The sequence below is a fragment of the Emydura macquarii genome, unplaced genomic scaffold (assembly GCF_026122565.2).
Source record: "Emydura macquarii macquarii isolate MOO-44397 ecotype Brisbane River unplaced genomic scaffold, CSIRO-AGI_Emac_v2 contig_480, whole genome shotgun sequence".
Taxonomy (NCBI): Eukaryota; Metazoa; Chordata; order Testudines; family Chelidae; genus Emydura; species Emydura macquarii.
Window position 1 is genome coordinate 3,006,580 of NW_027130617.1, and position 25,787 is coordinate 3,032,366.

Below are 25,787 nucleotides of genomic sequence, written 5' to 3' on the forward strand. Positions count from 1 at the left end.
ATTAATGAACCAATCATAGAGTGTGTCATACGATGTAAAATAAAATGCCACATGTGGCAGTCTGTTTTGAGCATGAGTATATAAGTTGATTAATGATGATGTATTTGACTTGTAGTCTAGCCTGTACCCAATCCTGTGCTAGAGTCTGCTCAACTCAGCGTAGTTTTACTGTATGCTAATAAAGAAACCTGAATGACTAGTTCAGAATCGAGCTGAGTTCCTGGGAGCTGGGACATTAACGTCTTGGAGGGAATCCCAACACTATGCTAAAAGAAAATCAAAGTTGCAAAGTTGAGCATTCAAACAGAAGGAAATGCCAGAATTAAGGTTGCCTATTTAATCCTAATGCTGCCTCTTGGGCATATGCATTATGATAGTCTTTAATTTCAGGAACACATATGACTTTTACCAAAGGACTCCTGCCTCATTCAGTGCAAAGGATGGGCAGTCCTCATTTAGGGCTTGTCTACTTTTGAAATGCAACAGCAGCAGCTGCACTGTTATAGCACTTCAGTGTAGACACTACCTACCCCAGAGGGCAGGGTTCTGCCATTGTGGCAGTTAATGCAGCTCCCCAAGAGGCAGTAGCACTGTCTACACTGAGGGTTAGGCCATAATAGCTATGTCTTTCATTGGTGTTTATTTTTCACAATCCTGTGAGGTGTAGCTATGCTGATGGTAAGTTTCCAGTGTAGAACAGCTATTCAATAGTTTGTTTTCACCTTGTTGTTTACAGTGTGGCCCCCTTGCTTTATTTACTGCACTAACCCTGCTTTAAATACAGAACATAAGAACAGCCATACTGGGTGAGACCAATGGGCTATCTAGCTCAGTATCCTGTCTTCCAACAGTGGCCAATGCCAGATGCATCAATGAACAGAACAGGCAATCAACAAATGATCCATCCTTTGTCGTCCACTCCCAAAGACTAGGAACACCCAAAGTAGGGGGTTGCACACCTGACCATTTTGACTAATAGCCACTGATGGACCTAGCCTGCATGAACATATCTAGTTCTTTTTTTTGACCCCAGTTATATTTTTTGGCCTTCACAACCTTCCCTGGCAATGGTTCCACAGGTTGACTGTGCATTGTGTGAAGTATTTCCTTGTGTTTGTTTTTAAACCTGCTGCCTGTTAATTTCATTGGGTAACCGCTGGTTCTTGGGTTATGTGAAGGGGTAAATAACACTTCTCTAGTCACTTTTTCCACACCATTCATGATTTTATAGACTTCTGTCATATTCTCCCTTAGTCATCTCTTTTCCAAGCCAAACAATCCCAGTCTTTTAAATCTGTCCTCAGAAGATTCACAAATATTGAATTTATTTTCATTACACCCCTGTGACATGAAGGTGTGGTATCATCTCTGTTTTATAGATGTAGAACTGAGTCACAGAAAGATTAAGGTCAAACGTATGCAGTAATTTTGGGTGCCCAATTTGAGATGTCTAGAACTTGATTTTTCAGAGCACTTGGCCTGGTAAAGCTCTTTTTATGTTCAAAGCATAGCCCTCATTGACTTCAGTTATAGTTATATTAATTATTATTAGTTATAGCTAGTTATTAGTTATAGCTAGAGAACATCTCCCGCCGTCCACATCAGTGCTTCTGTCGGTAAAATGGATGTTGAGCAGGGTTGTTTTTCCACGCACCTGACTGACAAAAGTGCTAGTGTAGACATAGCCTAATTATAGTCCCCTGGCTCATTCTCTATACAACTTCCAACTTCTGCAACAAATGACGCAGGAGTCCTACAGACAACAGCTCCCTTCCCTTCTCATTTCTAGAGGAAGTCCATCCCACGCACTGAGTAAGATAGGGATCCCGTAGAGAAATAGTATGCCATCATGTAATTAAAGTCTGTATGATGATGTGTATGCATGAGGGGGCCAAATTAAGGTTCTGAGTTCTTGACTTTGCAGCATCAAATTTTTTTTAATATAGTTTACTGGGTGTAATTTTCTAGGTTTTAAAAAAAACCCTGAAAAAACAAATTCCAATATATGGCACAATACTGATATCCAGATGATTCATCTGCACAAACCTCTGCTACGTGAGCTAAAGAAGTAACTTGAAAGCAGTAGTAGGTTGTCATAATTGATGTGGACCAGCACTGGAGGGATGTGGGAAGCTGGGCTTTTACATGCTTCATAGCCTGGTAGTTAGGGCACTGGTCTGGGATGTGGGAGACTCCAGGGTCAAGTCTCTACACTCCTGATTCACTGCAGGTTTTTTGTTTTTTTTCATCCCAGACCACTCTGAATCAGGCAGAGCAGGGACTTGAACCAGGGCATGGACACACATACCGCTTCCCAAATAAACAAGCTCAGGTTTCAGTCTGAAAATGGACAATTCAAAACAATTCTGTTTTCCTGAAAAACATTTGAAAATTTTTATTTTAGTTCCAGTGAGACCGGGAACCAAACCTCAAAACCTTTGCAGTTGTCAAATATGTTTGCATAAACCAGTTACTAAATAACGAACATTTTAAAATCAAATCTGTGTGTAATTCACAAATGTAGGAACAGGTCAAATTCATTGTAGAAAATGTTTAATGTGAATAGATCTCTAAAGACTGCACATGGCAAACCTTCAGTAGCTGATACATTCTAATTGGTCTTCCTACCTGAAATTCCTGATAGTTTTTTCAAGTTTCTAGCTCTGCAACTATTGTCTGTTGTTTGAAGGCCAAGGTTTTGCCCCCAGAGGTAGTTGTATTTTAGGAGTGCGAGAAGTAATCTTAGGACATATCATTTCTATTTGGTTTTAGACCATTGTTGAATCTAGGGCTAAGACACTATGCCAGTAATTATTATTTTTCTGATCTTTCATGAGTTTCTAGATCTTACTAACAAGGAACAAGTGTTTCTTGCAGCAATGGTCTCTTGCATGTGTGTGACTGGGGGACACATGCTGAGAGTCAAGGAGCAAAGACGACAAACAAAAAAAAGGATTTTCAAGAGTTTGTAGAATTAAATCCTCAAAGTAGTAGTTATAGAGATTAGCATATTAAGGATCTAATACAAAGAATCCAGCAGCAGCGGCATCCTAGCCCAGTATGTAATGGTGGGGCATTTGGTTATGTTACCCAGAAAAGAAGCTCACTGTATAGCTAAATATTGAATATCATCTGCTACTAAAAGTTAATAGTAAATGCTGTTTTGTCTCATTTTAAATGAAGTTAAAAATCTCTAGCTTCATTAACTCTGGCTTTTAGTTTAGTTTTATTTATTAACTCAGATTTTTAAGTTACTCCAAAAGGCAAAAGTTCAGTCACAGCAATATGTTAACACACATAGATATCACCTTTTGTCTTTTAGTAAGAAATTCTGAGTTTGGGAAGGTGCACTGGTGGTTTAGCTCACATAACTTAATTTATAGCTGGCAAGACACAGTGATCTGCATATTTCAGTACAAGCTCCGCCGGCATTAGCAGAGAGAAGGGGAGAGGGCACTAAAAGCATAATGAAATAAATGGACTGCACAGTCAATTTACTGCCCTCATTTGGGAGTATCCATAAAGGTTCAGGCAGTAAGGCATTTTTAAAGCTTGTAAAAGTTTTGCTCTTTTTCTACTCTAAGTAGCTGCACATGCTGGCATACAGAAGCAAAGGTGCAGAAGGGCAGCTCTCAGTTCCTTACGTTGACAGCCTAAGCTGTGCCAGATATATCCCAGCAGACACTTATCACATTTAGGCCCTGATGTTCCCTCCTTACATTCACAGAATTCTTTGTCATTACAGCGATCACGGACAGAGCCAAAAGGGTTACAGTTACAGTCTGCAGAAACAAGACAACACACGCACACTGGCCGTAATCCAAACAATACCAATAAAGGAAGCAATTCTAGTGTTAAAAGTAAAAGAAGACGATCTATTAATGACATTTGGAGGAGCGAGAATAATTACCACAGGTTCACTTTTCATTTGTTTGTCTTTTTAAGAGCAGACATTTGATTATGGGGGAGGAGGGGAAATAAACAGAAAAGATGTAGAAGAAAAAGATAACTGATTGTAATGGAGATTCCATTTTAGGAAGGAAGTTTTAAATAGTGTAATGAATATAAGGAAAGGTTTGTATAGCAAGGATAAATCGATATGCCATCAGGATAAAATCTTTTAAATTATTAAAATAGGTGTAGCTGTATTACTCAATACTTGGAGTTCTGCTGAATATTTTTCAAGTGCTATATAAATACACTTCACTTATTTCCAAGATAGTCTTCCCTTTATATTTAGGAGTAGTATGTTAATTTATGTTGGTACTTGTTGTAGTGATGAGAGTTTACTGTGTGTATTTATTAGGGATGTTCATACATCTTTCATGTATTCCACAGCAAAAAGCTCATGGTGGGAGCAAAATACTACAAGACTTGAACAGTACTGACTTTAAGCTGTCATTTTCATTCCATCTTTCTTCTTCCCTTCCTCTCCCCCCATGTGGGTGATTGTGAGGATGGAAGATCCAGTGATGCGGTCCAGCACCCAAGTGTAGATTTTTCTCACGTGTGCTTGAACCTGACCAAAGACTGCAGTAAATGGTGGTTTGGGTTGACCCCTTTATCTTCCATAACCTTTATTCTAGGGAAATATATCTTCCCCTATTGAACCACAAACCCCTCTTTTCAATACCATCACCAATTCCATGCTTGGCTCTGGGCCACAGGGCAGGCAAGAGCCCTTCAAAGGAGGAAGAGAGTTGACAGCCATGTTGGGTTTTCTGGCACTGCTATAGATCAGCTGCCTTTTTTCCTCTAAGCCTAAGGGCCAGATTCTGCTCTCATTTACACCAATGTAAACCTACAGTAACTCCACTGTTGTAATTGAGACCACAGCCTACCTCTAATAATAATTTTGCCCACACACTTGATCTTTGCTGCCATCAAAGGAAAGAGATACAAATCCATTGTTGGATCTGGGAACCTTGCTGGGTGCATTGTTTGTTTGTTTTTCTTTTAATCAAGCTACTTTGCTGATTCTTGCTCGTTTGCTAGGATTACGTTAAATTGCAGACATATTACAAATGCCAAAAGCGGAAAAAATTTAAAATTTTCCATTGATTTTAAAATATTGTATGCAGAAGCAAATATTACCAGTAATAAATTTGTCACCTGTTGCCTGAATGCTTATTAACTATAAATTACAGAGGACATTTAAAACATTTGGCATGCTGGAGAAGAACGGCTACCTCTGGCAAACACTGTTCCACAATAATAATTCAGTCCATTAGCTAACAACATTAAGTTGAATACTGATATACCCAAAAAAAACATTGTGGAACATTATGCCTCAGCGGGTACTGTATAAAAAACTGGCAAGTCTGATGTTAATCAGACATTCAAAACCTTTATGTAAACAGGCATACAACTGAGGTACTAAATACAGGCAGGCAAGTTTATTTTAACGAGTGTAAGTCCAAAGCTAACAGCCCTGTAAATTATTAGCAAAGGGCCTGATTCTCCTCTCACTAAATTAAAAGTAACTCAACTGAATACAGTGGCAATACACTCATTTTACATCAGTGTTAGTGGGAGAAGAGTCAAGCCTGGAATAGACTATATGTATATGGTATATTGTCCCACAAAATTAAAGCCTAACTGCAAGGTCAATGAAAGAACGCCCACTGCCTTGAATCACATCCACAGATAAAGCGTATCGGGCATCTATTTTATGACTAAAGGGGACAATAAGTACCAGTTAAAAAAGCTGTTATGACTAACCTCTCTCTAAAACTGCTGTTTTGACAAGTCTTGTTAGATAAGTGGTAAGATAAATTAAAGGGGTATTACCAACAGAACACACTAAAAATAATTAGTGCAGCTTGACAAATTATTACCCCAAACACTGAGGCATGTGCTTAACTGCATGCATTTGCATAGTGTTATTGAGGTTGTAAGATTACTCCCATGTCCAAAGTTTAAGCATGTGCCTAATGCCTGCAGGATTGGCACCTATTTGAGAAGGCTATAAAAAAACTTACTATTTCAGTGTCTGTTTGAGGCAAAAGAAATGAGCTCTGGCTATAGCCACATAATTATGTGTGCACTATGGTATTATGCATGAAGCTGCATGTTTCAGGTAGCTGACAGCTTCTTGTTTAAAAATATTCATTCACATGACATTAAATGTGTTACTTTCATGTAATTATGGTGTCACACCACAGAGTAAATTACATGATGATTCAAAGACCTGGTACTTGTATTTGAAGTTTATATAGAACAGCCAAGTGCTTCATCAGTAATTATAAAACAACTAATTACCATGTACATGCAGTACAAGGTAGCCAATGGCCTCTGCGATCTAATGTATTATCAGGATTGCAGGAGTCTGTACAAATTATATTTAAATGTAATTCTTTAAATACTGTTATTGTTCCTTCAGGGTAAGAGCTTGTTAAATCAGATGTAAGCCAGCCATATAACATGTTCTTATTTGAGTTCACAGCTAAAAACATTCTCAGTATTTCAGAAATGACAATGATAAAAATACCTAAAAGCAACACATCGTATGTTTCCTCCATTTAGTTGAATCTTGACTAATATACATCATGTAGCTCATTTTTATCCATCCGCTTACCATGTATATTTTTTTACTTGATGTGAATAGTGTAAGTAAATAATAAATAAAAGCAATGAGAGTCCTGTAGCACTTTAAAGACTAATAAATTTAATTTCTGTAGGCATAAACTTTCGTGGGCTGTAACCCAGTTCGTCAGAATAATAAATATTTCCCTTGATAAAACTAGCTTAGACAAACATTTTTAATTTTCCTAAACACTCTATTTTGGAAAGGGGGAAAACAACTGCACTGTAAAAATAAGATTTCCATACAGAAATATCAATGCAAATCGCTTTATTAGCTTGTCAACTGATGTACTAAACGTGTGATTAAAACCCACAACACTGAGTGGCTGTCAGACCCTGGGGAATCAAATGAGCATTTCCAATAGAGTGAGACACATTGGAGGCTTGAGTCTTGGATGTGTTGAGTATCTTTAACTGTCACTGAAACCAAGGGAAGTTGAGAGTACACAGTGGCTTGCAGGATCAAGTCTCTGAGCCCCGATTCGGGCAAGCACTCAAGCACATGCTTATGTCTAACCCTTTTCAGGAAAGTATTTCAGCATGTGCACAAGGGCTTGTCTTAACGTACATTGCTAGAGCTGCACCAATGCAGTTGTAGCGCTTTAGTGAAGATGCTTCTACGCTGGCAGGAGAGCTTCTTCTGTCGGCGTAGTTAATCCACTTCCCCAAGGTGGTAGCTAAGTTGGCGAGAGAAGCTCTCCTGTTGACATAGTGCTGTCTGCAGGGGGCGTTAGGCTGGTCTAACTATGTTGGCAGAGGTGTGGATTTTCCACACTTTTGAATGACGTAGTTACAGCGCTATAGATCTTTAGTGTCGAGCTGGCCTTAGATCCAGTGACTTTAAGGAACTGTTCCTGAGGCAGGGCATCAGTCAGGAAATGTAGATTTTGTATGCTATGTGATAAGCCACAAACCTGAGGAACTGTTAAATATTTGGATTATATTTTTTATTTAAAATGGGAGACATTGTCTGATAGGTACTATTTTGCCCTTTTTAGGGCTTTGTCCTGCAGTCATCTCACATGGTACAATTCCCATAGCAGCCCATGAGAATTTTGCTTACATTAGAGTGTGAAGGAAATTCACTGTGTGTTTTTATTTTGTGTATTTTTAATCTTCCTGATTAAAGTTTTTAAAATTTTATTTCTGCTGAGTCTGTGAAATGCTGAAATATGCTCAGTTGTTCATTTTGCTAACTAATTTTAAATGTACTGCTTGCAAATTATTTTTAAAAGTAATTATTTTTGGGTCCTGCTTTATTAATCACCTCATTCCTGCCCACACTGCAATAACTATTGATCCCCCCGCCCCCAGCATTTCAATGTGTATTAAGTGACAACATAATGAATGTGTCTATAAAAAACAAACAAACCCCAAAGAATAGTTATTAGATATCTTTCCTAATCTCTTAGCTTCTTTTGGCCAGTTTAAAGTACACAATCCTGTTGCCATAAAGATAATGTCCCTTGTCCACAGTAAACAATTACAAGGAAGAGACAGTTCTGTTCAACAGTACTATATGTGGCATATTTTTATTTTATTTAACAGGATAATGTGAGCTTCTGACTTGCTAGTTGTCATACTGAAGTTCAAATTAGTTCAGCTTAATGAATTTCAAATGGAATAAGGCATTTTATTTCACTGTTATCAACCAGTGTTAAAAAGGACACATGATATATAGTGCATGCGTGTGTGCATGTGCCTTGATTTTTCTTTCATTAAATAAAAAATATATTAGTGATAGGTTGCAGACTGGAACAAATGATAACAATCTAAATAGATTATGGCTGAATCTTTCCAATAAATTTTAAAAAAAGTCGCAGCATGACTTACTATGAAAACTGGTCCAGTCTCTTTCTGAATATTACCTTTTCAATCCTATCTTAACTCTTTGGTTACTCTCTGATTAATAACAGAACGCACACTCCTTGTAGAAGGGGTGACTGGCTATAGCTGAAATCCATGATTGACTGTAATGAAGATCATATTTATGAGCAATATTATATAACACACTAGCTTTGTTTATAATTGGAACAAGCTTTTTAGGCCATTTAATTAATGGCCATGGAATGAACATATACTTTCAATATACTATATGTTAAATTTTCATCTAGATAGTCCAACCTCTTTCTCACTAAACAGCGTGTGGGATAATGTAAGGATACTACATATTGCTCCATTCTAACAAATTTCTTTTATTCTCTCCCATATGTCATTCTTATTAAGTGTATTCTGTTCTGACATTCTCCTGGTTTTAGCTGCTTGGAAGTTTTCATGAGATCATATTGTAGTATCTATGTTTGAAGCATTATTGTCTGTGAAACGTTTGCATATCATGATATGGCCCATTGATTATTTTTTTTAAGTTTGTTGGATATGACTTATTTGAAAAAGTATGCTCTCAGGTACAAGCGCATACATTAAAAGCGTAGGGAGTTAACTCTGAATGTACACCCTAGTATCTGAAAAGAGAATTTGGCACAGTATGTTGGTTTCTGAAATATGGATGTATAAAAATGTTGTTACAAATAGAAGTAGTGGTCTTGCCCTCAGATTCACTCCTAGGGGTCTCCCGGCAGTTCCAAGGTCTGCACGCACTGCAAGATCTGAGCCTATAACTTAAGGTTCAGTCTTTACATTTTGCAACTCCCAAGTGGTTTTGTGTGTATGGAAGCACTGAATGATCAGTTTATCCCAGGGCTCCTGTGAAAAGCTTTAAAAAATGATTACCAATGATTTCAGCTGCTTTATATTATTCTTATAGACATTCAGAATAAAGCCCTACCTCCACAATTAAAAGTGGGGCAAATGCATTAGATGATGCTCTTAGCTATTGAAAAAGCTCATTCTGGTTCAGCTGGCAAATACACACGGTTGGTGCACATTGCTAGTCAACTCACTAGTAGCTCCCAATAGCTGAAAAGGCAAAGAACAAAAGCCGGAATTATAATGAAACTGACCTATGCATACATTTTCATCGTCCAGCTCTGCAGAAGCATTTCTGAAGTAGCCCAGCCTGCATAACTCACAGTGCTGCCCTCTAGTGTTGTGTTTACAGCTCACGCAAATGACTGTATTTAGCAGCTCGATGTAACTGCACCGGTTGGAGTGGCCGAAGCATTCACAGTCTTGCAAGGAAGAACAGAAATGTATACAAAATGTATACAGTAGCAGAGTATAAGCACATTACATGCTCGGTTAAAATGAACTATGCATAGAAAATGAATGGTAGCACATACACATTAGTCAATGTAACACATGGAAAACAACATATGTTTGACTGGCATGAACATGACATCTGTTTCAGGCAGGTTAAAACAATCAGACATTCATGACACTCAAAAGCATTTGTCCTCAGTAGATTTGATGGAAATGAAGCATTTGCAGTTGTAAACCTTTCAAGGGTGTTTTTGTGGGCTCAGTTTACAAATGCATATCTTTTGCACATTTGAGATGGAAATAATTAAAATACACGTGCAAAACTTTTACACTTAAAAAAAATTTACAAAATGTTAAATACAATGGAGAAAATTGTCAAATTTGGGTGCTCAAACTCAGGCATTTAAATCCATAATTAAGCACCAAAATAAACCAGCCTGATTCTTAGAAATGCTAAATAAGCAGAACTCCTGCTTAAGTCAATAAAAGTTGTGTATGCTCAATACCTACGAAAATCAGGCTATTTCATTTAAGTGCCTAATGCACCCAAATTTGAAAATTTTGACCAGCATTCCTAAAATAATTAACTGATAAGAACAGAAAGGAACAGAGATGAGTGCCATTTACATGCCAGTTAAACTACAATCTTGAGTCAATACCCAACCTATCTTTATACCTATGACAAAACTTTCAGCATTTGAAAAATTGCATGGAAAATTCTTCCAGTGGTGTGGAATAGAAAGAATGCTTACCATAGCCATCTAAAGTGTAGCCCACTCTAGCAACTATAATTGTATAGAAAAAATATAACCAGAAGTTGGAATTCTGCTTGCAATCAAGCCAGCTGGCCAAACTGCAAAGTCATATTGTAGATGGATTTGGAAGAAATAATTTACCTTGCTTTGCCAACTTCCAAAGAGCAGTTGTGTAAGATCAGATTTTAGGTAATAAAAGGATGTTCAGATCTGACTATACTACTGCTAACATCTATTAGCGAGCAGACAGGAAGCAAGAGAATTTGGTACAAATGACCGCAAAACTCACCTGAATGACTCTGTGATGTAAACTTCCAATACAATAAGATAGCATAAACCCTTACGAAAGCTAGGAAAAATCGAGGCTGCATAGAAACTCACTATATTGTAGTAAGAGAACTTGGTCCAAAATATGATTTGGACTAAAGGAGCACATCCTGTAGTTATGGGTGACTCAGTTCTCTCGCCCTTTTTCACACACACTCAGACAGGCAGACCCTGGTAGACGACTACATGCACTTGCACTTGTTTCATCAGTACTAAAGGAAAAATGAAACTGTGTCTTATACTTGTCCACACTAACATGGACACTACTATTTTCTTACAATGTGATCACCTTCTATATTGCCTGAGAGAAATAACTGAGTTAGGGCTGGTCCCGACACAGCTGCCACCTCCGGGAGGTGGAGTACCTACACTGACAGGAGAAGCTCTCCTGTCATCAGCGTAGGTAGCATCTTCAATAAACAGAGGGGTTGCTGCCATGCCCTGTGGCTTGGACTGGATTTCCATTATATGCAGGGTTTACAGTTTGGCTCAATGGTTGTTAGCACCCTTATTATATAAATTGTTCCAGCACTGCTGTCACTAAGTGTTACAGTGCTGTATGTGTAGACAAGCCCTGATAGTTTACAAAATTATGATTAGGTGAAGATTTGGGAACTTTGATTTCAGACTGATAAAATGTTACTTGATATAGATCAGGGGTAGTCAACAGGTTGATCCACCAGACATTTTTGAATGGACCCTGAAATCTTTTTACTTACTGTTGTTATTGTTTTTTTATTATTATTTTTTCTGGAGTCTGTACCTTGATCAAGAAATTTGGACCTTGACAAAAAATAATTGACTACCCTGCTATAAATTAACCTCAGTCACAGTGAAGTCGTTAATTAAGGATTAGCTGTGGTGGAAAGTGAAAGTAACAACCACTGCTTCCTTATGATTAAATAAGATAATTGCTAATACAATAATGAGGATGCTGCCTTTCCCTGTAGCCATTTGGGCTTGATTCTCATTTACACTAATTTCCTTTCACACTGCTCTGGCTCTGTAAAATGGGCTTACATTGTGAAAACAGTGTAAAGGGCTCTTTGTGTAAATGAGGATCAGCTAATTTCTCCACTGGTAATGTTAGCAGTTATCACAGGCCAGTAGAACAACAGAACTGCATACTACATCATACCACGTGGGAGGATAAATAGGCTTGGCAGAACTCAATTTTTTGAATATATTTTTGATGGATACCAGTGTTTATTTGTAAGCATTTTTTCTTTTTTAAACAACTTAAATGTTCTCACTTGTTGGAAATTATGGGGGATGGGTGTCAGACAATGGAAGAGTCAGATAATAATATATTATATAAATTATATATTTATATAATTAATTTATTAATAGTAGACATTGAGATTCAAAAAATTAAAACTTTATAAACATTAAAACAAATTGTCAACATCACATGTCAAAATATACAAAGTAAATATCGTTACCTCAAACTTCAATAAGTTCTTAAGCAGCATTTTTCTGTCTTTGCTTATCTGTACATTTCCATTATCATTAATGGAAATTATTTTGTCCGTGTGTACAGTGACATTGATGTTTATTGATATGTACTAATAAAAAACTAATCCATCCAAGCCTAAAGATAATGAATATCACCACGGCAGTGGCTTTCTCACCTTCCTGGCGTAGGAACAAGTGAATCGCCCTAACCCTCACACAGAAAGACCTGAGGATGACTTTGTCACCTTCTAATCAGAATAGGCTGAAATACAACTTTAGTTTCCTAGACACACGGGTCTGTTGGGTAGCCGAGGCAGACTTTCCATCATAGGCAACGCCATTCAATCACTGATATAGAGGGGGAAAAGATGGCAACAGGTGGGGTGCTTAAAGTATAAATGGAAAAAAAATATGAGAACTGCTTACAACATTGGCATATGCTGTTTTCAGTTTTGAGTACCACATGTCAGAGAAGACATACAGATTGGAGAGAGTTTAAAGCTGAGTAATAAATGGTAAATGGTTTGGAAAATAAAACCTCAGAGGAAAGGTTAAGATAGCCGGGTATATTTAATGTAAAGAAAAGGAGAGCAGAGATAGTCAAGACCATCTCTCTGGATGAATCAGGAATTGTCAAATCCCTTATCAAGATGCAAATAGATGAACCAGCTGTCCCTTTAGAGGTGCTTTTCTATCAAACCAATCCCTTCGATATTGTAAAATCAAGATACAATTGCACTTTAAAGGAAGTGCATCAAGTAATATCAACCATCAATCATTTTATTCTTCTCTGCTTCTAGTTTTAATACCTCTCATTCATTTATGAGGAAATGCAGATATGCATTCACACGTGTGACATGATACAGTGCTGCACTAGGGAGGCTAGCTCCAGCTTAGCCTTGAACCATCACCAGTGAAATTATCACATGAACAACTGTTGTAGAGGTAATATGGAGAGAACTATCATTTTTAAAGAAAGACATTCTTTAGGTGATACTTGAGACACCTCTTGGTTCTGTATTTCAATTAAAAGACTATAAGACTCATTCAAGAAGAGAATTTTTTTTTGAAAAAATTGGTCTCTTTTTAATTTCCTGACAAGTCTCTCTCCCTCTTCCTCCTCTATACACTTGTAAAAGACAAACAAATTAGATTTTCATTATAACCTTAGAAATCAGCTGCTTCAGTTTCATAAACAGTATAGCTCATTATCATCAGTTTCATCAACTGGGTCAAACTTAATTCAGATTTTTGTTAATAAACCTATGCCTTAGTAACTCGTGTTTCATGAATAATGAGGTGTTGACAATAAATGTGAAATACCAAAACATCTTTTGTACATACACCATACAGATAAAATGATGAGGAAAACAATGGGGAAAAGTCCTCAGATAGACCAGACTGTGAATGACAGATATTTAGCTGCAATTCAAGTCATCGATGCAATATTGCTAGTCTTTCAAAATGCCAATATAATTCCACTATGTTTGTAAAATATTGAAATCATATCAGTTGATATGTAACCCAATGCATGCCTATAATTGGAGTTTGTGCTATATTAACACACAATTGAGATGTATGGTATACTTCCAGTGCAATAGGAGACTTTTGAATATCATATCATTACATCAGATGGTATTTGGTTTATTCTAGAGGATATGAACAAGAGATGGTTTACGTATTGCCTGCCCTCAATTAATCAGTTTACGTTTCCTCATTTACAGTCTATGTAAATTAGTGACAAAGATAAGAGTTAGGCTAACATGTTAGTTTTCTAAACAACAACCTGAACTGCTAATATTCTGTCACATTTATTTCTTGCAAAAAACAAATGCTCCACTATTTTATATACAAACAGATATTGTCTATAAAGCATATTTATTTTGCTCTTTGCTATGGCTTATGTTTGTGATACTTAATGCTTCTATTGCTGTCAATAAATATGCCTCATCAATAAACTGATAGGTACACTTCACAGATATTCCAGATTCATACAGTGCAATGTTCTCACAACACATAACACTATGAAATCACTGTATGAATCCAAGAATTCCTACCTCTCTTGTGGTTTGCAACTTGAACAGAAGAAACAGTTGACAAAGCTAATTTGGGAGCAACTGGATAGGTTTAAAAACATGAACAGTAAATTAGAAAGGTATCATATAAGAACCAAAAAAGCTTAAAAATGAATTACTTTAGTCACTTAATTTGAAATTAGCTTGAAAAATTCAACATAATTGAATATATTTAATTATTATTTACTGTTCTGAAAGGAAAAGTTGATATTGAGGTGAAAATGGGTGAAACACTATCAATGATTAAGGTATTGGAGATGATAATGTGAAAGGTTTTTAAAAACAGGAAGGAGAGAAGGTTTCAATAGTCATATCTGCATTTTTATTTGGCTTTAGCTTAGATGTTATACTATGACCTAGGGAGTGTCTTCCCAAATCCATAATTACTGACTATACAATATGCCTCATGGTCTGTATATTTTTATCAAATTAGGTACAGATGTTCTGTTCTAATTGTACTAAAAAGAAGAGCATAATACATAACATGCAGATATAGGCATCATTCTGTAGTCAGACTGTGTATATATTATACTTCAAATACTGGACTCAAAGATCTTAATTCTGATAAATATTAAACTCTAACAATATACTACAAACAAGTAATCTAACCACAAAATATTTGAATTTTGTTGTGCTTTGTGTTCTCTCCTAACATGTAAAAGCTAAATAAAATATCTCTCTTTTGTGGGAACAATGCATAATCTTGTACTGCTCAAGAGGCACTATGAAGTGATGTTAAGTCTTAGATCCTTTGCAGTATAATTTGTTAAACTATGAAATCCATTAGAAATGCTATGTCATTTCATTGGGGATGCTTTGATTTATAATGTGTATGAATAACAAACTAAAATGCACTGCTAATTCTTAAGAAAAAAAAAAAAAAGGCAGAAGAGCAGAGATCAATTTGTTTGTCTTCTTTAAGGAACACATGCAGAAACTTGGAAAATATAACATGGACCAGATGATTTAGACGATTCTTTCTGTTAGTAATCTTTGTGTATCTAGGGCAGTCTCAATTTCATCATCATGATCAAAGATTAATACTGAAGTGCTTCCAATCTAACTTCCCAACAAATTGCTAATGTATTTTGTTTAGCTTAACAGCTATTTCCTGGATCCTCCTTTTGCTCATTTCCTCCTCCATCTGTATTCATTAGGAGTTTAAACAGAACATCCTGTGCATAACCATGGAAGCTGTATGCCAGAGTTCTGCAATTTTTGAGGGTGTGGGGTGGGATGCAGGGGAGGCTGGGGAAAGCAAGAGAACTTCTTGTTAAATAATGAACAGGAATACATCTGATTGTCAAAATTTGAAGCATAAAAGCTAGTATGAACACAAATTCAAATTGAATAGCATTTTACTTTGTATTTTATTACTCTTAAAAATCACTCTATCCCTTTCTGCAGTAATCATCATGCCACAGTCTGTCACTAATAATTTTTTGTGTCATTGGAATTCATATGCAGAAGTATTGCACTAGGGATTCAGAGAGATGGCTGTCAATGCTAGAGGAAATGTAACTTATAAAGCACAAAGAAGAATACTTAGAAACATCTCTTCTGTGACCTGACCTGGGATCTGCTTTAAAAAAAAAAAAGAAAAAAGATGGATGGAAACCCAAATTCTGAAAATACTGTATGTAAGATTGTTAAAAGAAATTCCAGGAAACTATGGTTCTGCAAGGTCCATAAAACTATCTTGGACTATGCAGTTGAGCTCTGAATACCAATGGGAATAACATTCAGTTCAGTTAGTGAAAGAGAGACATTAAGAAATGGATGTGATGTAGACAGTGGAAATCTCGGGCACTCAAATTCTTGAAACTTTCTCATGATGCAAACTGTGATGTCTACACATCCAGGCTTCTCCAGGGACTCACTTTATATTTAATCTATAAAAGTGCTTACAGTTTTGGTGCCTGCTTTTCATATTTTTTGCAGTTGTGTTTCTAGTCCATCTTAATCATCTAGTCCATGAATTAGAAGAAGCTTTTAATGTAAAGTTTCATTTATGCAAATTCTCAATAGATTGTTTTTGACAATACCATTACTTAGTAACAAGAAAAAACTGAGCTGTTTGTTTTTGTTTTGTTTTGGTTTTTTTTTTTGCCAACATGTGGGACTTTATTAAAGCAATTTAAGTAACTTTTGACCAGTAGGAATTTTACAGAATCCTACCTTGATTTGGTTTAGAAACCTCAAGGGAAGAAATATTCGGCCATATCCTATCAAACTTTGGAGGATCTGCATGCATCAGGAAAAATCAGGATTTGTTATTTACATCTGTGATAATTGTTTTAAACAAAGTGTATGGACAAAGACATAAACCACAAACATCTGCTACTGGACTTGTCTATGATGCACTTGAACAATACGTGACTCCCACATTGAACAAGAACAAGCAATTGATGATTCCCAAAACACTGAATGGACATTAAATACTGTATATAGCAATTTACCTTTCATTATTTTAGATATTAACTTGTGTCCAGAATATATACTGGAAAAAATATATATATATTTCTAACACTAATCACAAAGTGCAGGAACATTTCTATTCATGTTATTATTTTAAACCTAGTGTTGAGATAAAATGACAATATTAGACAAATACAGTAATTTCTTACCATAACATCTTGTTTTAGGGACTTTAAATCTACAACTACTTTCACAAAGTGATTCTTCTGCTATCAGCAAGTTACATTTATTAGGGGCGTGAGTTATTTTGTTCTCACTTTGTGTATCGTATCCCTTTTCCCATTGCCCCCATCAATATTTTACATAGCTTGATTTCTTTTAAATAAATAAGGAAATTAAATTTTTCTTAAAAGATAAAGGGAAAGATTGCTGAACTAGTTGGGTGTAGGTTCCCATATCACAGATTTTTCAATAAAAAGTGAATCCCCCTTTTGTCATCAGATCCACCAGTTCACACATACAGAAAGGGCATGGTAGCAGGCAATGGGAAAGGGAGCTTACATGAGTGAAAGATATCAAAAACCTGTATTTTTGCAGAAGCAGAAAGATCACCATAATACCTGATGAAAGTGTGACTAGAATTGTATGCACTTGTGAGACAGCTTCCCTTTTTCTAGAGAATCGACTCAGATGGCTCTGATAAAGGACCAACAAACCCAAATGGACAAATTACTTTATCTGATCTTGTGTTTGAATAACTTAAAGGTGTTAATGGACTGTGCAAATAGCCTTTGTATGTTATAAAAAAAAAATTGAGATCTGAATAAAGGGAATAGGGATCTATCTTATCTGTTTCCCTGCTAAAACCTGATCCTTGTACTCTCCTAGCCACTGCGTAATATCCATCAAAATCTTTGCAGAAGGACTAAATTTATAATCCAGATAGGAACTACTAATAGCAGAATGTCTCTCTTTTTGATACATGCCCTCCAAAATACAGAATAGTAAGGTGGTCATCAGCTGAAATAGCCTAAGCATTACAAACAATGACATCATGCTCTGACAAGGCTCAAAGGAAACCTGCACAACACTTTCAAAAGATGATCCTGGGAGCTTAAATTCATAACTTTGCTAGATTCTAAAAATCATGGACTGAATAGAGACACTGGATTTATGGGTTATTACAACATCCTCTAACCCACTAACAATGCACCCCCTCCCCAGCAGCTTGAATGGTCCCTTGAAATGTGTGTTAACTACTTACGCTAAACAATCTGTTCCACCTTGTTTTAGCTGGCACACCAAGTACTTTTTTCAGGTTTGGGAAGAGCTCTGTGTAAGTTCGAAAGCCTCTCTCTCATCAACAGAAGTTGATCCAGTAACAGATATTACCTTACCCACCTTGTCTCGCTAAAGCTCTGTAACACACTTAAGACCCACCCTACCTACCTGTCACTATAATATATGCCTTATCACAGTAACCAGAGAAATTCTTACTTTGAGACCTATTTTTTCTCTCTTAGTGTGTCTGAATGAGACTATGAATCACGTGACAAGAGATATCAACTAATTTACAGTTCTCTCCACAATCTTGCTGATAGCAGTACAGGATGTTAGTATTGTAGATCATGAAAGCTTGTTTCAGAAAACCTGTTTAAACTATGGACCCTATATAAGGGATGAACCAGCATAGGCAATTCAATTCTCATTACCTTTCAAATTAATTTACAATAAGATGAGTTTGCTAAGGGGAAGCACAGGAAAGTAATAAATGTATATTTGTACTATAACTTTTATCATCTTTTCTGGTTGAAGTAATTTTGAACACTCTTGTTATGCCTAGAGGTTACTCAGTGTACAGGCAGATACACCTAATGTGTGCAGGTAAATATATAGACCTTCTGGGCCCCTGAGATATTTGGTAATGTAGCTAATGCACTGCCAGATGCATACTGATTAGTTTTCCTGCTTAGAAATTTTTCCTTGTCTTCTAGGAGATTCTCCTTTGACTCGTACCACAAAGAATATAAACTGTCCTCCTTATTATCTGGTACAGACCTTTAACATCCATAGGTTAAAAGTGTGGTTTGACTGGCTTGAGTGTGTTTCAGTCTTACTCCATGATACTGAAAGTTACTTTATATTATGTATGTTTAGAAATGTAGAGGTTAATTCTAGAAATCAAGGTCTGAAACCTACAGAAGCCTTCTGTTATGTTGTCTGTATGCAGTAGGATCACATTCCTATAATTACAAATTTTCGTGTGTAGTTAGGTTCTCTCTTACCTCAATTGTAGAAAAGATTGTGTGTCCTCAAAGGAGCTCATTGCATTCATACTGTAAAAGCTAGATACTGGAACAGATGTGTTAGCCTTTGAACAGACACTAGTCAGAATCCTTTACTAGGTTATTTAATAGCCAGGCATTTATTTACAACACATTTGTGAAAATCTTTCTTTTCCTGAGTTGCTATCAGTCAGGCCTTGTCTACATGGGGAAACTGACCAGAATAGATATATTCCAGTATAGCTCTCCATATGGCCACTTTAAATCTGGAGTAAAAAATCACATTGTTACAAAAGAATTACTCTGGTTGAGTAATTTAGCCAGAATACAGTTATTTTTATCCTAGAATAGAGTGCCCACAAAGGGGTTATTCCAGAATAGGTCACTACACAATAGCTAACCTCTGTCAATTTTCTTGTGTAGACAAGACCTAACATTAGCAGTTCTGAGAATGCTGGAGGAACAAAGGTTGGCTTAACAAGGTGGCCATGAAATTTTGATCTTTAAAAAGGCAGGTACTGTAGGCACCTTTAAGTATATAAGGATGTGAGACATGAGGCTTAGCAAACAATCCATTTAAAATATAACTTGAAAAAATGATTTCTCTACTGCTGGTTAATATTGTCCCAAATCTATTTAGATATAGGCAGTGCATTCCTGGAATTGCTTGCTCAGATAGAAAGGAGAAAACTATTGCATGATACTTAACAAGTGTATAATCACTTAGACTCATAAACTTTAAGGCCAATAGGGACTTCCCCTATTGGTTTTCTTTTCATTTGATTCTTTTATAACCATGTTAGAATGACCTATGTTAAGGGGGCTAAAGGAACAGAGGGAATATCTGTCAAATAGCCATGGAAAATCAGAATTTGGACCAACTGGCACAGTATGTAGGGCCTTTGTTTGGGAGGTCTATGTGAAATGAGTTGATAGTTTCAGCCCAATTCCAGCTGGATGGACTGAAACACAAAAACCACTGCCACAGTCAGCAGAAATTAAGCATCACCCTTATTGGTTGTCTCAAGGGGCCAAACACTGAGTTGACAGAAATTAAACTCTGCTCTCAGTCTGAGTGTTGTCCTTTCATAATAATGCTGAGGAATGTTTTTGATGAAGTCTGTGGAAGAGGATATTGCTGCTCCATGTGCACGTTCTTTGCCTAGCCAGAGTATTTCTGTCTCTTGACCCTTTAATCTGACACCTGATACACGGTTTGCATTTGCTTAAAATTATTAATAAAAATAATAAAAAGTAGTTTGACTGTTGTTCACTCTGAAGGTTGGCAGGGCAAACTAATCATTTGGCTGGTACATAATAGCAGTGACACAACTGTTTGAGAAATTAAGAATTTTGTCATTGGAGAAAATTTGTTTAAAAGTCTTCAGCTTTTAAACAGCCTTTATTTAAAAAGTAAGAAAAGCATGAAGGCTTACAATAAACATAATCCAATTTCATTAAAATTATTCCAAGTTGAAATAAAGAACCTGATCATTTAGGCTTAGCCCTGTCATTGACGTAGACTGTAAATTGTTCAGTTAAAGGCCTGTCTCTTATAGCATGTGTGTAGAGTGCCTAACACTCTCAGTTGGAGCTTCAAAGTGCTACTGTAATGCAAATAGTTAATAATGAAGCAACATGCCAGGCCCATTTACATCAGTGGAAGATCTGTATATGAATTGCTGGCATAAAGGGGTATAATTAGAGCAGGTGATATTTTATCACCGCTCTCGGAGTAAACTATGACAAGGACAGCATTTCCTTCTCATTGTTTTTCTTATTGCAAGTCAGGGTATGCCTACTACATGCAATAAGCTTACCTTAGGGATGAAATCAGCTTTTTATCACATGTTAATTAATAGCTTACTACAAAATAGAACTGAGCAAAAAAAAAAAAAAAAAAAAACAAAACAAAATGTAGTCAAAATCTCCCTCTTCTTTTAGAAATTCAAAAATTTAAAATAATAAAAAAAAAAATGTTAACCAGTGCTAACTGGACTGGTTGGTTTTTTGGGGGGCAATGTAGGACATTTCATACCTGTTCCTTAGAAGGATGAAAATTCTTGTTTTATTTGGCCTGGAAGCTCCTCAACCATAACAGCTTTTACAACTGTTGGAAGAATTTGAATTGAATTAGTGACTTGGGTGCCAGCTGTTCTCTCATAGAAAAAGAGAGCACTCTTCTGCAGAAGTGGTTTCAATGGGCCCCAATGAGCCAGATGTGGAAAGTTTTCATAAAATCAGAAAAATCCAAAGTTTCTAACAAGCAGACTGTCTGGGTCTCTTCAAACTCAAGAGGCTTGATGGCATTTTCTAGTTAGCCAAAGGAATGTCATAATAAGAATACATGATTGATCTAAATACTTCATGAAGGAGGAAAGCTCTGAATCTTTTACTATGGAGTAGAATTATTTTGGTCTATTACACTACAGAACTGGTGAAACTGGCTGTTTAGTGTTGAAGACCTGGTATATCAGACTATGGTGCAGAAGACCTCTCTCTCTAATCAGGATCTGATTTAGAAGTCACAGAGCTGATCTCAAGAGTTCACTGTTCTTGTATACTTTAAGGAATTCACTGAATATTTAAAGGAGGATGAGGTGGGGGTGGAGATAAAGGGGTGGAGAAAAATTTCATATTCTTTTAGTCTTTTTATCTATACATTTTTCTGAGGCTTTGCAGTCAGAACAGCCAGCACTGTACAGCTGTTGTGACACAGATTAAATGTTTGTTGATTTTCTCATACTTTCTCCAGTGTCTCATCATTTGATTGCTTCTACCTCATTCACAATTAAATTGAAGACAACAGAGCAATTCCTCCTATAGTGTAGTCAGTTAAAAAGTGCTGCAAAAAGAATCTTTCTGACAAGCTGGCTTTGAAATTAGCTAGAAGTGATAAAGATTAATCTTTGAAATGGTGAATATGAAAAAATACTGAAGTGCCATTGGCTGTATTTACCTAGCTGGTGGGTAAAGCCAGGCTATTCATATTTGTTATGGTGGTGATTCTGGTGAAAAGAAGAACTTATGGAGTTACCTTTCATAATGATTATAGCACGTACATTTTCCTAACCTATTGTCACCCCACATAGGAATTTTCTCTTTCAGGGGTAAGTGGTAGTTAAGTTCCATTGCTCATTCAATTTCAGAAAGTTCTGTAGGTTGTACAAATATGAAATAGATTTGTGATGAGGCTTACTGAGTAAATGATATAAAAGTCTCCCAAATTCTTTTCATATGGAACTTTAAGATTCAGATCTGGAATTCAAATTAATGTACTATCAGAATGCTTTATTTGCACAATAAATTTTTTATATTATAGAAAACCTAATTAGTTAAAGAGTAATTCAAATGAAACTTATTTTTGGGCTTTAGAAATATTAAAGCAAAGGCAGAGATGGGGGGACAAATACTGTACCTCCCTTGATGTTATGACTATGATTAATAATGCTTGGCTAAGAAGATGATTTACCTTGTTATTTTATTCACAATTCAAATTTGTATTTAAATTAGAATATGGTGTTGCTGTGTCAAAAGCAACATCTATACAATATCAAGCCAGTTTCAAATGTTTTCAAGGAGAAAAACATCTGAGGACTCTTGACAGGATGATGGATCTCTGAGGGAAACTTTTTCTTTATGCACTAGTAGATCAACTCATATAATAATAGAGAAAGATTAACAAACAAGGGCCAAATTCTGCACTTTGTTATGCATGTGAATTTCCTACTTAAGTTAATGGAAATTGCATGTCTCTATTCAGGGTCAGAACTTGGCTCTACAGAGGCTCAATCCTGCAACCACTAAAGTTAATGACAAAAACTCCTACTGACTTCAGTGATGCAGGATATCAGGACCATTATACTTACAGTGGTGTAAATAATGGGAGAACTGGAACTCAGGTGTTTATCAAAAACCTTGGGAAACAAATTCGTATGAACATATATGAGACCACAAAACAAAATGTTCATCCTGAGACTGTTGCCAAACCTGAAAACCACCCAGCTGATATTTTAAGGTTGTGAAACCAATGCATGAAAATCATGCCTATACAACTTTTTACTTTTGCGGCTTTAATTGGTTATCATTCCAAGAGAGATTTCTGTTTATTTGAAATTGGCAATTAGAAAAACAAAAAACAAACCCAAAACAAAGCATAAAATACAACTTGATTATCTTGATTGCATCTTGCACTTCAGTATATGGTCTGTCACTAAACTCTGACTCATCTGCCAACAGCAGCCTTCAGAGGTGATAATCACCCACACAAAGCTATTTGCACATCATGTCAATCCTATCCCATATCTAATTATACTCTTTATAACAAACTGTTTAGCATAATTAGTGAAATTATGCTCCACAGGAATAAGGATAGAAGTTATCTGATAGAAGATTAAGGTTTTTTTAAAGTAAGGCATACAGATACAAGTTAATAACTTTGCTATTTGGTCACAATAAAGTACATTTTGAAGCATTGCCTACACAAAGATAAACAAAGATTATTTAAAGTAAGTCAGAGTAACATTTTGTATAATATTTATAAATTGGATGAAGGCATAACTAATAATAAAAGCTTACGTAATTATGAAATGGTTTTGGGATTCATAAATTGCTAACAGTCTCGCCCAGTATATTTTCAGCCATGGCTGAAAAATGCTGTAAAGACCAGCACTGGAATCAAGTATGCTGGCAATGATCAAAGAACCTAGTAGTCAATTGAAAGACAACAGCAGGTACAAATGACCTTAATGGGAAAGCTCTGGTTTAATTTTTTTTGTAGATGATCAGAAAGGATGTTTACTTAATGACCACTCTTTCTTTGTGTTTAAACTTTAATGATGTGCTGCTTTAATATGAGATGCTTTGAGATCAAAGAGAATACAGTATTATACATATATGTACATGCAGATAAATATATACATCATTGATTTTTTTTGGGGCATGCTTTGATCTTAAGTCTTATGGGTGTTACATGAACATCTGTTGCAGAGACATTTTCTTTGTATGTTTTGTGTTAATTTTTTTATATTAAACTGGGAAAAGCTTGAAGCATACAAAAGCCAATACACCAGTTCGTTGTTTTCTAGCAGGCAAAAAACGGTGTCACCTGAGAATAATTTCCTGTCCCCAGCTGTTCTACCGCTATGAACACAAATATTGTGTTAGCATAGACAAAAGAAGAAATCATGCAGAATCCATTAAAGCAGCCTCAAGTAATTCATCATGTTTGTTTTTTAAGTTCTGACTGTAATTTTGTTAAAACATAGTTACATAGTGGAGTAGGACCAAGAAGAGTCAATGGGCTCTCCATTGTAAATGACAATTCTGCTATTTCTATCCTATAGGAAAGGCCTTTAGAAAACTGTGCCACTGAACAGCCATTTCCCCCTCCCCCTGCCAGCTACTCAACACCTCTGCGAAGGAGGAGGAATGTAGAGGGAGCAGCTAACCAGTGTAGTCATCTCTTCGTGTACTCATGCTTCATCCATTCCACATGTGTAGGGAAATTTGTTGAACCCTGCCTCATCTCATTCAAAGGATATCTCTACCAGATATATGTAAGATAACGCATAGACTTCCAATAACTTCTGTATTTCCTAAAGGATGTTAAACAGAATGATGTCCATTTTAATAGGTAAATGACACTAATTACCTCACTGTAAAAGTTCACAGAATTCAAAGAGGTCATCAGTGCATCCTTTCAGGTCACCATTGATTAAAAATATTTGAGTTTCCCTATTAAGTATTCATAGGCCAACATCTGCTGATGCTCAGAGATGGTGAATGTGGTGAAGAAGGCTGTATGGAGTGTAAAGTGAAAATCACGATAAAGTCCATGCAACACAGTACTGACAAACCGTAGCACAACCAAGCTCCAAAGAACTATTTTGCCATTTATCCATTTCTGTTCTTTATGATAGTGGGATAACAATAGTGTAATAATATCTCTGTATTGCCTTTCATTTAGCTCCTTTTTTTAATACAAAATACATGTGCAAAAGAACTTGTCAAGGTTGTGACAGTAGCACGTCACTGTGCTTTTGCAGTGAGGCAAATGTCAAGGGAGACACTAAAGCAGAAAAATTAGACTATTAAAACTGAAGAATTTCACTGGCAAGTTGTTATTGTTGACGCTGTTTTGCATTTGTATTTATTTGTATTTGTTCATTGTTTTGTATTTAAGGTTGCAGTCAGAATGCCATAGGATTAAGCTGGTATCTAAATGGACACGAAACACTACTGCCATTTACAAAGAGGCTACTTCAATAGCATTTAACATGCTGTCTAGTGCTTACAAATCAGTGCCTAAGCCTATTCATGAGCTTAAGTAAACTGAACTGATTTATAAATTGAAAGACCTGACCATGCATTTATAAGAAGCAAGGCACTGCTTTAACCAAATTATTAGAGTATTGCTTTTCAGCTGGATTTCAGGTATTGCAATTCTTCTTTTGACACTGCTTAAATTGTGATAGACCTATGTAGCACAAAACCTGTGCCTAAAGCCTATGCAAAGCATAGGCTGTGCAGGAACATTCTTTCACTCAGCTACTGCATGATACCTTTTCTGCTCTGATGCTTTATTTCTAATTAGCTATCAATCTAGAACAGTGCCCGCTTCATAACTGTAGGATGATTTGGCTCAGAGACCATGTTCTTATTTTTCTGCATTGTTCTTTTATTTATAATAGCTGATTTTTAAAAGAAGGGCAATTATTAGCGATTTT

At 36.2% G+C, this 25,787-nt stretch overlaps 1 protein-coding gene across 4 annotated transcripts in view; it reads right to left on the reverse strand.

Moving 5' to 3' along the window:
• Positions 1–25,787, reverse strand: part of NTNG1 (netrin G1) — a 192,725-nt gene that overhangs the window by 43,584 nt on the left and 123,354 nt on the right. For 2 of the 4 annotated variants that reach the window (XR_010918056.1, XM_067538345.1), the window contains exon 5: positions 16,535–16,600. Coding sequence is in view for 3 of the 4 variants with exons in the window: in XM_067538345.1 (XP_067394446.1) it covers positions 16,535–16,600 (66 nt within the window). In the remaining variant the exon portion in view is untranslated. Of the gene's footprint in view, positions 1–3,644; positions 3,783–9,545; positions 9,714–14,338; positions 14,399–16,534; positions 16,601–25,787 lie in introns of all 4 variants that reach the window. The other 2 variants (XM_067538343.1, XM_067538344.1) reach the window with 2 other exon arrangements.